Genomic DNA, 15,087 nt, shown 5'->3' on the forward strand with positions numbered 1-15,087 from the left:
GGATGATGGAAGTGGACTGGTAGGTGGTAAACATTAAAATTGTTGGTAGGAAAAAGGAGAGTAAGAAATGAGAAAGCCTTGAACTTTCCATTATCTATATGGCTTGGAAATGACAAAACATATTGCATAACTTTTTGTATGGAGGAAATACACTCTGAATCTAGTCCCAATGATAGCACTTCACAGAGGTTGCATCTCCCTTGCTCCATGGATTGTAAGAAACAGTTCTGGTAGTTGTTATAAAAGCGGCTGGTTGCAGGTACCGATTTATCCCTGTCAAAATAGGTAAGAATTACCTGAGCTACTGGTGTAACGATTTTCTAAATATTATGACTCTGTAGGTTCTAAGATGCAGTTACTGTAAAGTTATAAAATAGTTTGTGTTCTGCAAGCCACAGTCTTGTCTTAGTTTTGTGTTCTGTCCTCTGGGATGACTTAGAACAAGGCAAAGGCTCGCACAGTTGCCAGATAGAAGTGTCTTAAATTACTTAGAGGAGGAAGAGTTGTGTTGTTAAAATCTTGGAGAATTAATTGTACATCTGATGCTATCGGGGGAATATGAAATGTTCACTGCTAGGTGTAGAGCTCTGATTGACATCTTTGTAATAGGACAAAATCCTGGATACCTCTGTGTATTTTGTAACACAACAGTTCTTCACTTAGCAGTGTTGCGAATGTAAGTGCCGTTGCATTTTACCAAAAAAGTAGGTTTAAGGCTTGTGACTTTTTTTGCCTGTGACTTTTCAGTTTAATTTCTAGGAGAGGAGTCTTCCCTCTTTCTCACCTTTCAGTTTTCACTTTGTATTTAAATTTTCAAATAAAACTCCTTTTACCTTTCAATAATTGATGAAATGTACTTTAGTGTGCATGTTTATTGTTGAACTTTATTTACTATTTCAAATATTCTATACAATTTCTTTATAGAAACGATTACAAAAAGAACTATTGGCATTGCAAAATGATCCACCTCCAGGAATGACTCTAAATGAAAAGAGTGTACAAAACTCAATTACTCAGTAAGTATATATATATACTGTTTTATTTTTGCTATCAAGCTGAAAAATGTAAGCAATGAGAAGTCCTCTGCACGCCACTTCCACCACTTATTCCAAGTAACATTCTGAATTTTTGCTTTTAGTCTAGGGAGTGAAACATTGTCCTACTTAATGAGCATATTGCAGTAACAGTGCTGGACACTCAGGAACTGGATAGTGAATTCATTAAATTTTTATTAGACATTTTACCATCTAACAAAATGTCAGTTGGTGAAAGCTTCTGCATATTTTAAAATAAAATAATTTAACAATCTCTTATAGCTACTAACCTCTGAAACCCTCTAAATTTACTGAAATAATGGAGTAGGTGGTTTAGTTTCTGCATTATTTGTGGTGAGTATATTTTGTAGCTGTTAATTTCCGTTACCTTTTTTCTCTAAAGCAAGTGGGGGAAGCTTCTTAAAGAGCAAAGTTACAGAAAGTAAGAGAAAGTACATTTCTTTGCACCTCCCTCCCTGCTGTAGTTTTTTCTGTGATTAGCAAAGCAGAAAGAGAAACATGGTTAAATATTCTGTCTTCTGTCCGTTGAAATAGACAGGCATTGTTCCTGGTATTTAAACTATTTTTTTAATTGACTGAAATTCAAAAGATTTAGACTGTGTTGACATTTCTTTTAGATAATTTTGTTAGTTTAGTTTTAGAGAAATGTTAAAAAATTATTAGCGGATGTAAGCGTTTATGAAAGTATGAATCTCAGGCTATGTGTTCTGGACTATGTTATTGATTGATGGATCAATTTGAAAACATAACATAGAGCTGACTTCTGACGTTGCTTCACATCTGCATTTTTGGTGGTGGCACTCAGACCATGTTACATGAGGCTTTTCTGAGCCATGTATATGCTGAGTTAATCACTGTTGTTGCTTTTTAAATGATGCTGTTTTTTGTGGCAGTTCATGCAGATGAACATGACTAAAACAAATTGAAATAGCACTTTCCAGAGTTTGGTACAAGTAATAATAAACTGCTGTACAACTGCTGAATTACAGCTTGTGTTTCTTGCTTTACTTTGGGTTTTCTTTGGGAAGCAAAATACTTAAGTTTTCTGAAAAAGGGACTCAAATGAATATTGCAAGTGTTTTTCACTCATTTAAACAGAAAACAGCTATTAAGTGAAAGTTTACAGCAGATGAAGAGATGGAAAAGGAAGAAAAATTCTTGGTTTTTTTTTCCTTCTGTTTGTGGATTTCCATTTTTCTTAGGATGTCTCTGTTCCCAGAGTACTACCTCATTATTTTTTTCTGCTATGTACAATTTGTATACCTTTCAATACCTTACACATAAAAACTTCCTGTTTACTGTCATGCTAGATTTTCGAATTGTCACTGTTTAAGAAGCTTTCTGTCACAAGTAATGTCGTATTTTTTCTTTTTGAGCATTTCGGATGTGAAGTAGCATGTTCTGAGTTCATTAATCAAGTTAGGGTTTGAACTGGTGCAGTAAAGATTTGTGTAGCAGTACTAGCTTGGTTTTGAAAGATGTTGAATAAAATAATTGGATGCCATGATGTAACTGGGTCATTTGAAATGTTAAGCAATCATCTATTTTAAATACACAAGGATTAGAAATTTGAGATGGCTAAACTGTAAAGCACACAGGAAAGATGGGTTCTAGTGATTCCTTGACCATAAAAGGAGCAGTGTCCAGGCAGAGTTATCTTCTGCTTAGTAAATGAAACTATTTTAAAAACTTGAAAGTGAAGGTTCTGGATCACACGGACCAATAAAGCTGCAGAGTATTGGTGCAGCATGTGTATAAATGTAAAAGCAGAAGGCATAAGAAGAGATAAGTGGTCTGGAGCACAGATAGATTAAATTGAAGGAGTCTTCACAAAATTAAAATACGGAACAGTACAGCCATCATCATGCTACTGTTGAAGATGCATTCCTCCTGGAGAGTGTGACAGCTGGCAGTTCAGTAGAGAAGCAATTTTTCTCAAAATAAAAAAAAAGAAGAGAGTAATAGAGGGGAAGATAAAATGTGCACGGCTTAAATACACAGGGAGAGTGTATGTGACAGGAGGATGGAGAGGTTGGGAATAGGATCATCAGACTGTCAGCTGAAGGAGATGTCGACTCTTCTGTACACCCTGCTGTTCTGAAAAATCTCAGTTGCCTCACTTGAGCCTAATGTAAATCTTATCTGAGCATTTTTGTAGTCTCTTGCTGAATCTTTACCTTATTGTATTGTGCAAATGTGTAAAACTCAATCAAGGGTGAAAGACAAAAATGGGGAAGTGATGCCGCAAAGAATGGTATTAAGTGATCAACAGCAGAGCTCCAAAATGACAGAAGTTAGATAGCAGAGTGTTGCTGTATGTGTTGAACAGTATGCAAAACATCTATTTTTGACTGGATTAAAAAAAACCCAACAACCCAACCCAAAACCACCACCAACAAAAAAACCTACACCCAACACCCCCCACCCCCTCCAACTCCAGCTGTCAGTTACTTCCATGTTATTATGATGGAAGGAGCAGAAGCAGAGGAAAAAGAATACTGTGATATGTTGAGGTGTTTTCTTTATTACAGTTGCAAAGCATCTTTTTTTGTTTTGTTTTTAATTTTCTGTGACCTTTTCCTTTTTATAGTATTAACTTTTTCAGTTTTGGTTCCATTACCTGCCAGGTTATATACCGTTTAATTTCTGAGTTTTTCACAGGTGTCAGTGCAAGAGGAGCATTGCTTTTCCCCCTTGGATACAGATTTTATTTTAATAAACTGTATTGATGATTTCCTTGACAGAAAAGAAAAACAACATGAAAGAGAATGTGTACTAGTTTGTTTTCTTCCAAGCCTGTTTTTGTGTAGGAATAAACTTTGGAACCGGTCTTTTGTTTCAACTTTGTTTTCTCACATTAACAGTCATTTTATTGGGAACTGATGGGTCTTTGTTGAGTTCAAGTCGTAATTACTTGTATAATTTGCAGCACTATATTAATGCCTGTATGTAAAATACCAAGCTTGTTTCTTTCAAATGTAGGCTTGATGTGTTATTTACTTTTGTGATAGTTATGATACTAATGGAGAGTTTAGAAGATTTGGCTGTGATTGGTAATTGATTTGATGAGTCCTGTGCTCCAGGAGTAAAATTATAATTTGTCAGTCCAATATTAAAAATTTTTTCCCCATTCCTTAGGTGGATTGTAGACATGGAAGGTGCTCCAGGAACACTATATGAAGGGGAGAAATTTCAGCTTCTATTTAAGTTCAGTAGTCGGTATCCTTTTGATTCGCCTCAGGTAACTGCTTTCTTACTTCTTGCTTAATGCTACCTTTAGCTTATAGCTGCATGACACATGCTGAGTATTAGTATCATCCACATATCCTGATGTGAGGTTTAGTTACTTTAATTTGTATTAAACACATTGTGCAGTTGCCTTTTCTTTTAAAAATGATTCTGCAGTGAGATATAGTGCTGTGACAGTCTATGTGGCTTCATAGGAGATGAAGGAGCAGTGTAAACTGGAGGCTTCTTTGAGGTTGATATTCATATCGTATGAAAGAGCAACACAGGGTAAAGTAGGAAGGTCCCCTTCACTGTAGCGTAGGAGTAGAGTAAACGACAAACTGCTGCTTCGTCCCCTCTCTTTTTGCTTCCAACTACTTTTTTTTCAAGTTTTTTTTTTAAGCCTCTTGCATCTTCTCTGCTGCCATTGTTAATACAGCTGGGGAAATACTGTGCTTGTGGTAGGGATTCTCGTAGACACATGAAATCTTTATGAGAGCCCTGCAAGTCTAGTGGTTATAATTGAGGTGTGAGATACTGTATTGCCTTCATGGCAACGTAAAGAACTGAAGGGGCAGCAATACTACTAGGCTGCAGAATGAGCTCTGTACATCCATCCCTCCATTACCTGAGGGGAATGTTAAAAAATGTGGCTGGTAAGAGTAGTGTTTGGCTATCACCCCCACTCTTATGAAAAAGGAAGAAGAAAAGTAGGAGTGCCTTAGTTCTTGTCATGTCTGTTTCAGCTCAAAGTTCCAAGAGTGATCTCTGACACTTTTCTCATTGGTGTTGAAACTGAAGCACGGAGCTGTGAGAGGCACTTAAACCATAAACATTACATATGTTTAGGTACCATGGTAAAAACTAGAGTGTTGACTTTTCAGTCTTAGGTTTTAAGGAATAAACTGGCCACCTGTACTTCTGCAGCCCATCAGGTTTCCAGCAAACTACTCATAGGCAACCCACAGGAGAGTAGTCACTTTTATTTGTGACTACTCCAAGTAGATACTGTTTGTACTCATTACCCAACCTGTGTGTGTGGCGGTGCAATTTATTGTAAAACAGCAAATTAGATCCTTACATGTACACTGATTTTTAGCACAGAAAACAATTAAGAATTTAAGTACTGGATACTTGATTGTTGTAGATGGCTAGACTTTCCATTATAAAAACACTGCTGTGCTGTAAGTTCGTTCTATATTACAAACCTCTGGGTCATAATTCTCTCTCCTGCAAATCTACTTACTGTGAATTGACAGTTTACACTTCTGCTGCTTAATCAACTGGTTGTTTTCTGCCTTTAAATGTATGTTGTCTATCATAGTGTGCATGCTTTTACTTACCTAGTATGCCTAGTTCTGGTTTTGCTATAAAAGGAAGACATTAGTTAGAGGTGAAATACATTACTGGATTATGAAGGTAAGCTCTTCAAGGCTTAAGAAATATCAGTTTAAAGACCCTATGAAGGATCATTCTGCACCCAGTTTTTCTGCTGCTTTAGAAACCTATCTGCCATTCGGCAAATAGGTTAAGCTCTCTAATTTCGGTTTCCTATATGATGAAGGTGTAGCTTCTTTCTTGTAGTCAGTGATGAGGTGGGTGTGTTGTATACATGTTTGTACACATACATAAGTGTTTCCTAAGTCATATAGACATAAGAGGCTTCTGGGTATTATGGTTATGCGTGGTAGAGATTTATTATGTCATTGCATAAAAGATGGCCGTGGTTATGTTGGATAAGGAGCTCAGGAGGATAATGCTGCTACGAAGGTTTCACTTTTACTCCATTTCCATTGGTCCTGAGCCAACTATGTGTTTGACAAAAACTTGATATAAGAGCAGTCGTTGTTAGAATTGCTTTTCTAACCTTTTTTTGACTGTGATACTATCTTTTAATAGAGAGGAGTTAAGGTTCTAAATGCTGTTCTTCTGTATTCATCCATGTCAAATAAAGACACATTCCATTTGAAATAATGATCTAAAAATATTTCCTATATGGTAACACGCTTTGGTTGTACAAGTCCTTTATTTTAGTTAATAGGATTGATGCATTTTACTCTCTATGCTGGAACCTGGATGAGTTGTCCAGAACTTAATTTCTATTGTGTCCAGGGGTTATAGAAATACTAATTTGTGAATCACGTTGTATTTCCTGGTGTATAACATTGTGGCTTATGAAGCCATTAAAATCCAGTGTTTTGGCTAGGCAACTGTATTCTATAGGATATAAAAGACTGAGGCTGCAAGATATAAAAAATTTAGTTTGATATCTTTACACTGCTACCTTTGCATTTTTCTATGCTGTATAACTTCACAGAAAAAACCCTACATTTAACCATTTATTCAACTTCATCTTCACTGGCTATTTAGGCTTCTGTTGTTTTATTTTATATTTCAATTAACAGCTTCCAAAAATGAATGAACCTAACATGGTAAAGTGTAATATTTAGTGTAAGTGAAAATGGCAGAACCGCTTCTTAAAGAAGATATTATTGTTTTCCCAAAAGCAATACAGTCTTACTGAAAATGTGGACAATAAATTACAATTATGTTTGGTTTTTTTTTTTAGGTCATGTTTACTGGAGACAATATTCCTGTGCATCCTCATGTTTATAGCAATGGTCATATCTGTTTATCCATTCTAACAGAAGACTGGTCTCCAGCTCTCTCAGTGCAATCTGTTTGTCTTAGCATTATTAGCATGCTTTCCAGCTGCAAAGAAAAGGTATGGGTTTTTTTAGCACTGTTGGAGTAGAATAAGTAAAAGTTAATAGTTTTCTACTTTGCAAAGTGAGATTTTCATTTCTCAAATTCTAGAATAGGCAAAACTACTATATCTACATTTCTACTACTGAAAAAATACTAAGCTAGAACTGCAAAATAAACAGTGCAGTAAGTACTTTGTAACTGTTTTCATGGTAACCTGCTCATATATCATTATTGGAAAAGAGGAGTGAATGGAACCCTTCTAGTTGTACTAATTGTGAAGTTCAATCACGTTTTAGGACAATTCTTTGTAAATTGATTCTGTCTCTAAAGGCAGTGAAAAATGACTATTGAAATGTCTTTAGTGCAGCTGTTTGTAAGGCTTTGCAGTTGTACTATTTCAGTGATCTTGATCATTGTCATTTCAGGAAAGTAAATGGTGCTAAGCTGCTTTTTTGGTTGTAGGTGACTGGCGCTGATACCTTAGACCTTTTTTGTAAAGAGACTACCCTTTTAACTCTTGACCATTTCTTTCGCAGTGGAATACCTGTGGAAGTTAGATGTGGTCAGAGCTTGTACTGCTATCCAAATATGCCTATTTATGTCACATCCTAGTCAGTCCTAGTCATGTGTATGTGGTAGAAAAACCCCCAAAATGCCTTGGATTGTATCCTATGACTTTGGTTTTGCATAATGATGACACTTAAGAAGAGAGCTGAAGAATATGAAGTATTGATCTGATAGAGATATTTAAGTTCATTTTTTCACCCACTCCAAGCTTGAGACTTACAGATGTGAATTGGATCTTATATATCAGAATTAGATTCCAAACTGCAAAGGAATTTTTTTTTTTTTAAAAAGAGCTGTTCCTTTCTTGAGGGTTGTTTTCTTTCTTTTTATTTATTTGTCCCCCTATCTATCTCCAAACTGTTCGGTATTTTTCATTAATTTTCTGCTTGGAGTATCTCCAGTAAGAATTGTTACCTGGATCCTTAAGAGATTTTTCTTGACAAAGGTCTAGCCCTGCCTGTTACCTCATTTTCACTGCATTCACGTGGTAGCCTTTCATAAGCTTATTAAATAGCTCATGTATTACAATATGAGGATTGTTTGATTATTTGTAGGTCTTTTCTTCTGTTGCAGAGGCGACCTCCAGATAACTCATTTTATGTAAGAACGTGTAACAAGAATCCAAAGAAAACAAAATGGTGGTATCATGGTAAGTATTTAACTAGGACCAGGAATTTTGAATTTTTTTCAGGCCAAAGGCAATTAAAATGTAGAAAAGTAGGATAAATGCATGCAAAGCCTTAAACTCTTTTTTTAAAATTTCAAGAAGTTACTAAAATCCTGTTTCTTTGGTACTCTGCTGTGATTTTTTTATATCGCATTTTAATAATTCCTGATGGAAACTTAAACAGCACGGATTTATATGTTTTAAATTGTAGAACTGAATTTGAATGAAAGTTCTTGTAAACTGTATTAGTCCATGGCAAGTCTTAAGTTAGGGGTTGGGGAAGGTCCATAATGAAACTAGGTTTAGCTCTAAACACAGGGATTTTTGTTGTTGTCAGTAATGCTTTAAGAGCTTTTATGGCAATTAAAAGATGCCTGTATGTATGTAAACAGCTATATGTTTTAATAGATTTCCATTGTTAATCAGAATTTCTAGTGTCGGACAGTTGGCTGACTTAAAGGCTCTTAAGAACTAATAGTCAATAGTATAGTAATAAGATTCTACGTGTACATGGTAACAAAAATACCATGCTAAAATTGCTACGTATAGTACTGTAGTGTCTGCAGTGCTAGTGTTGTGTTGTTTTGGTTTGGGTTTTTTTGTTTGGGTTTTTTTTTTTTCTCTTTCCATGTGCTCTCTATCTGACTTTATACTGTGTGGTTTCTTTCTTCTGCCTCAACATTTGTCATCCTCTTCCCAGAGCTGGGGTTGGCTGTATGTGCTTGTCTTATCCACTCCATTGGTGAGGAAAGAAAGAAGGAGGGGGTAGAGACAGGCTATGCTTTTCTTATCTCCTCTCTTGTTGGCCAATACTTTCTTTGCTTTCCCTAGGAAAATACTGTACAAATGGTGGTTATTGGAAGCCCATGTATTTTGGGAAGGGATGTGTTAGAGCAGGTAATGCTGTATGCTAGGGTGGTGCAGAAGTTGATTCCATCACTACGTTTCACTGAAGGCTCCATCATAAGACATCCTGTTTTTCACTCCCACCCCAGGACATGTTCTGTCCCCTACGTGAAATGAGGCCAGATCTTTTGAGACAGTGGGAGTTAATGACTGGAGAAGCAAATGCCAAAGCCTTCACCCTTAGATTCTTAAATGCCCGTGGATGCCTTACCAATAAAAATTTGGGAGTTTCGTAATAGTTACTGAGACCCATGGGTTTTTGATGTATGGTAACGTAACAGAATGAACTCTGTTTCTCATAACACTCTAATAGTATCTCTAAAATAAGGTGACTTCAATTACAGTAAGAGGAGTGCTGTATGTCATGGGATTAAGAGGTATTTAAGAAACTCAGGACTGTTTATCGTATGGTTTTACATTATGTTTTTAAAATTGACTCCAAGAATAATAATCCTATTGCCTGCAAGGCTGGGTTTTTCATCTTCACCAGATTATTCAGTAGTCACTCTCTCTTCTCTTTCTGTTTTTGCACTCCTGTAATGTGTTTGGTGCTTCTCCATTTCTAGTTTTGCTTTCTCTTTATTGGCAATTTTTGGAGACTTTTTATTTAGTATTTTTATTTTCACTTGCTAGTTATTTTTAAAGAGAAAGAAGTAAAGTTTCATTTATTGGCTTTATCTTGTGATTAAAATATGTTCGGTCTACTTTGAATTTGTACTAGAGTCTCGTTTTGATTCAGGAATGAAGTCTATCAAGGAGAACAGTCTGCAGATACTACTTTGATTTCGTAATCATAAAATTCAATTTGAGTTAAACAAGCAAAACACCAAATGAATATGAAAAGAAATGTGGGTTGTCTGACTCTGAAAGTTGCTATGTAATTGTGGCTCAAAACCATCAAGCTGCTTATAGTCCACTGAACAAGTAATTTAATTACTTCAAAGTAATTACACAATGGCTGTTTTCTGAAAGTCAGAAAACCCTACCCCTCCTCAAATTCAGAGCAACCTAAAAACCAACCTGAGGCAAGAAAAAGCAAGTCAGTTCATTTAAATAACTCATACTGTTTTGCTTCATTATATTTTCATTTGTTTTTTAACTTCCTTTTTAAGTACTATTTACAAAGGAGGTCATGATTAAAAGTTCATTGGGCTTCCCCCCTCCCCCCCCCCCCTTGTAATTTTTAAGTACAAAAAAATTGAATTCTTACATTAAAAAATAAAACATGCCCTATGTCCATTGGACAAAATTTTTCTTAAATGCTAGAGGGTTTTTCCTTCAAGTTTTGCATGTCACTTGCTCCTTTGCTCAGTTACAAGTAATTTTGTTTCTCTTCTGTGGACATACAAGAAGACTGCCAAGGCATGATCTTTAAATTTTCAGTGTTTTCCTAATGGGTCTGAAGAAATGGTGGGTTACACTAAAGTGGGAAGTGTAGCTTGCCTGCTAATTTTAACCACCTCTCTCTGGAAAAGAACTGCCTTCAACCTCATGTACACCTGAAAAGATTTACAAGCCCTTGGAAAAGGTGATTCTGTCATCTTCATTTTCCGCTCCTGCTTCAACTAAAGTGTCACATATCTAATCTTGTGGTTGAACCACTTTGGGCTGGGTAAATTAGGGGAAAAAAACCAATCACAACTAAGAAAGAAAACCAGCTGTCCAAGGGTAACCACTGGGTGAAATAAATGCCAGTGCTGATACAAGAACACGTGGAGGGAGATACAGAGTCGTTCTGCCCCTTCTGTTGTCAGCTAACCATGGGACTGGCTTAGCTTTAGTGTGAAATTGAATCCTTGTGTTTTGAAGAGAAAGGAGGGAGATTGTCATTACTTTAAACAGATTCCTTTGAAGGAGTTTTTTTCCCCAGTAGGTGCCTGGAGTTTATTTAGCTGGGAGCAAATAGTGCATGACTGAGAGCTGATGTAAAGCAAACCGATATGAACACAGAGGGTTAAAGTGGCACTTTGAGATATATTCTGACATGTAAATGTGTGTCTCTGTGCATTCAGTTTATTACAGAGTTTTTAATCTCTCATTTCATCCCTGCCCCAACAAAACAACTTATTCCATCAGCAGAGTTACGGACCCTTGTCTGCTGCAAACTGATGTCCTCGCAAGCCCTGTTTCAAAACTCCTGATCTTTGATAACTAAAAATATTTCTGGATTGTCTGCCCTACCCAACGTCTGCTTCAACTGTACATTGAATTTCATGCTGAATTTCAATCTGAGGGTTGATCATGCTGTGTTAAAGATAGGAGGATCTTCCAGATACAGTTTTCTTGGGCATCCAGGCTGAAATTGGTTTCATAAAGCTGTTGCCTGTTTTTGGTGTTGTCAGGAAGTAGATTTTTTGTGAAAAAAGAGGGCAATAGTGTTTGTTTTTCAACCAGCACCTCCTTACCGCTTTTGGGTTTTGGGTTTTTTAATTAGAAAGTGTTTTCTCTGGTATTTGGCCTAAGCTTTTAGTACGCAGTTCAGATACCCCTTCTATCTCTCTTGCATCCTTGTCCAATCTTTTTTACATGTACAGTTTTTGTTTTTCACCCCCGTCAAAATGAAGTTGTTTTTTTACATATAATAGTATTGATGACATAATGTTTTCCAGTGAGAATGTAGAATTGTTTGCTGCTACTTTGTACATACTAAATCTGTAAACAGTGAAAATACTGTTTATGAGGCTATGTTTTCTAGGTGTGTCACAAGTAAGTGCATTAAAAATAACCAGACAGTAAGTTTGCTTTCTGTTAACAAGCTTAATATTTACTGTTGCCAGATGCGAATATACTGCAGGTTGATGTGTGGAAGAGAAAGTTTCAAAGGGAGAGCTTTCACAGACAAATATTTATTTTAATATTGAGCATAACACAGAAAAGACTGGCATAGAATATTCTTCTTTTTTAGTATGTTCTGTCCAATCACAGTGTCTAAAATTTAGTGAAAGTAAGTTATTTTCACATTTAAGACATTAGGATTACAGTAGTAGCCGATTACTTTTGCATAATTCTGTCAGCTATAGTTCATGTTGATTCTTGAGAAATAAATGAATATACATACATATATATGTATATGTATAAAGGGTTGAGAAAGCCCATTCTGCCAGCTCTTACTGCTCTGTATTCCTTATAAAAGGATTTCTCAATTTGATAACTGATGTGGACCTGCTGTACTTTAAGGGTGCAAAATGTTAAGCATATTTGGGCTTTCATTTTCCTAATGAGCGGCTTTCTAAATATCGAATGTAGAAATTGCTGTCCTTTTAATGGAATATTTGCTACTACCAATATGCTTGGGGGTGTATGTGTATTTTTGGAAGTTTTATGTTTGATATTCTCTTCTTTGTTTTTCTTGAGTCATTATTGAACAAAATCGCAGAATTATTCAATGGGTGTATTTCCGCTGCATGTTACTTTTTTGTCTATGCTAGGAATTGTTTCTGCATACAGCACCTTGCTAATTTGGACGTAGAATGTTTATATGTTTTCCATAAATACTCTTCTTTTATTTTAAAGATGACACATGTTGATGCCACCATTTTGTGATCCTCGTAGCAGAAGATAGTCCTACTGAGAAAATGAGCACTTTGATCATTCAGTCTTTGAACTTTAACCTTTGACTGGAAGTGACCTATAGGCAATGAAGACTACTTCCTTTGACTGCATTTTTACTAGTGTGCATTCTGGGCGCATGTTGATCGCTGGTTCAGTCCATGCAACTGACATGCTTTTATTAGTCATACAGTATTAATGCAGGTGTCCAGAAATGTCAGAATAATTCCATTATTTTTATTTTAAGCTTTTGGAAGAATTCCAGGTCTTCATATATTGTGCAATAACACTGAGCTCCTTGGCGGTTTTGGTGCATCCATTGCCGGCAATGGACATTGTACCAGGGAAAGGTTTTGCTCCTGCCACAAAAAAGATTGATGCATGACAGACCTTATGAAAGTTTCGGATATATTTGGATTATAAGCAAGGGATCGACCATTACCTTAAAAGCCACCCCATTCTTTTATATTTGGATTCTATGCACTGTGATCACAAAACTAGCAGCATGAGTTAACATGCTTAGCTGAAGGACTGTAATAAGATCATTGCATATTTATTAAATTGTTTATCTGCTGTCAAATTGTTTTGACATGGAAGGTTTTTCAAATGACATGGGCAGAGAGGTACAATGTTATCCCTATGGTGAAATAAAACTACTTTTTGTATATAGTTATTCATATCTCTGAAGCAAAGGTATGAGTAATTTAGGGTATGAGTGATTTAATCAAGAATTTATTTTGGAGATAGGAGAGGATGGCAGTGATATAACTGAACTTGCTGCAGTCCGTAATTGGGCTTGTAATTTGTACTTTAGAGCTTTTTCCAAATAGATTGCACACTGTTATTTCCTGCTAGCCATCAGCATGAGCCCTACTGCCTACACCAATATTTCATTTATTTATGTGTTTGAAAGCAATCCATATAACATTTTTTGTTTGCATTCACTGTTTCTTTTGTTGTTGTATGTCATGTTTGAATGTTACAAAACAATATTTTGATTGAAAAGCTTTGTCAGAAGATATTTTCATGTAAATTATTTCTTTATCTTGTAAGCATCATCTTGTCTTTTAATCCTGTACTATAAAAAGAAAAAAAAAATACATTTTTGACAGAGGCTTAATGTTTTGACAAAAAAGTGTGGACCTTCTTATTTAAGTTTAGACTAAAGTATATTTTCTTAACTTGCTTGTCCCACGCAGCCATACCAATTTTTTTCCAGGCTTTTACTTCACCAAAAAAGGGGAAAAAGCCTAAAATCAGATTGACATTTTTCTATGGAGCAACATTTATTGAAATAATAGATAGTTGTTCTTACCACTCTGTAATATTTTGATACTGCAATTAGGTTGTCTTTTTAGGAAGCACTTTTATAAACTTAATACCTTTACACATATGCAAAATTTCTATAACTTTTTTTACTGTTGCCTTACTGTTGCACTCAAAAAAAAAAAAAAAATACAAGTGATTAATGCATGAATGTCTAAATCAAGTAACTACTTGATTTAAAACCAAACAAGCAAAAGCCAAAAAAAAAAAACCAACCCAGAATGAATAACTACAATAACAAACAGAAAATTGGCTGAAAATACTGATATTTTTTCTTACTGCTGTATGATAACTGACAAGTTTTATAGCCTTGTACGTACTTCTCTGTTACCTGATGTTTAAAACATTAAAAAAAAAAAAGTATAGATGCTTAACTCAGGGTGGGTAGAGTTCAGGTGGATTTGCTTCAGATAAGTATTTTGTATGGCAACTGAATTATGGATATTGCCAGTGAAGTGAGGCTACAATATACTTCAGGAACTGCTATTTTTTCTACTGTATTGAAAATATCTCTTGGCCTTTAAAACTCAATGGCAAAATCTAGCTTTGGATCTAAATCTGATGTGTGTGTGTGTATATATATACTTTCACAATGAGCCTTTGAAACATAGACTTCAATCTATTTTAAGAGCCAAAAATAATCATTTTAAGCAAATGAAATAGTTCTGTTCCTAACTTTTTGTTTAGCAAAATTTTATTGTTGTGAGTTAATCAAACTGGTTATTTTTGGAAATGGTTCATATGAAACAGCAGTAATCCGATACTTAATCTGTATATTCATGTTAACTGCTCTGTTGATTGAAAGGATTGACGCATCTTTGAGAAATTCACGTATGAATGGTTCACATAATGGATCCTATCAAATAGTCCACAGGAAAAGAGACCTTATTGTGACACAAGGTAATGTCTCTGAAGAAATGGTTCAAGTACATCTTCTCAGATTCATGTATCTTTTCATATGGTGGCTTGCCATACTACAATACATGGTTTCAGAGAAGCTTTATGACATACTGTATGTATTTTGTTGAAGATGTGCATTTTAGTGCAAAGCATTATACTTTTTATTGACCTATGCTATCA

The 15,087-nt window shown here is 35.5% G+C and overlaps 1 protein-coding gene across 1 annotated transcript; it reads left to right on the forward strand.

The window, feature by feature from the left end:
* Window positions 1-921: 921 nt before the first annotated feature.
* UBE2W (ubiquitin-conjugating enzyme E2W (putative)) lies at window positions 922-14,354 on the forward strand. The gene is made up of 5 exons (XM_009335024.1): window positions 922-1,016; window positions 4,194-4,296; window positions 6,853-7,008; window positions 8,133-8,208; window positions 12,646-14,354. Exons 1-5 carry the CDS (start codon window positions 976-978, stop codon window positions 12,657-12,659), a joined length of 390 nt encoding a protein of 129 aa, XP_009333299.1. The 5' UTR covers window positions 922-975; the 3' UTR covers window positions 12,660-14,354.
* The last annotated feature ends 733 nt before the right edge of the window (window positions 14,355-15,087 follow it).

Source organism: Pygoscelis adeliae, unplaced genomic scaffold (genome assembly GCF_000699105.1).
Source record: "Pygoscelis adeliae isolate BGI_AS28 unplaced genomic scaffold, ASM69910v1 Scaffold101, whole genome shotgun sequence".
In the NCBI taxonomy this organism is placed as follows: domain Eukaryota; kingdom Metazoa; phylum Chordata; class Aves; order Sphenisciformes; family Spheniscidae; genus Pygoscelis; species Pygoscelis adeliae.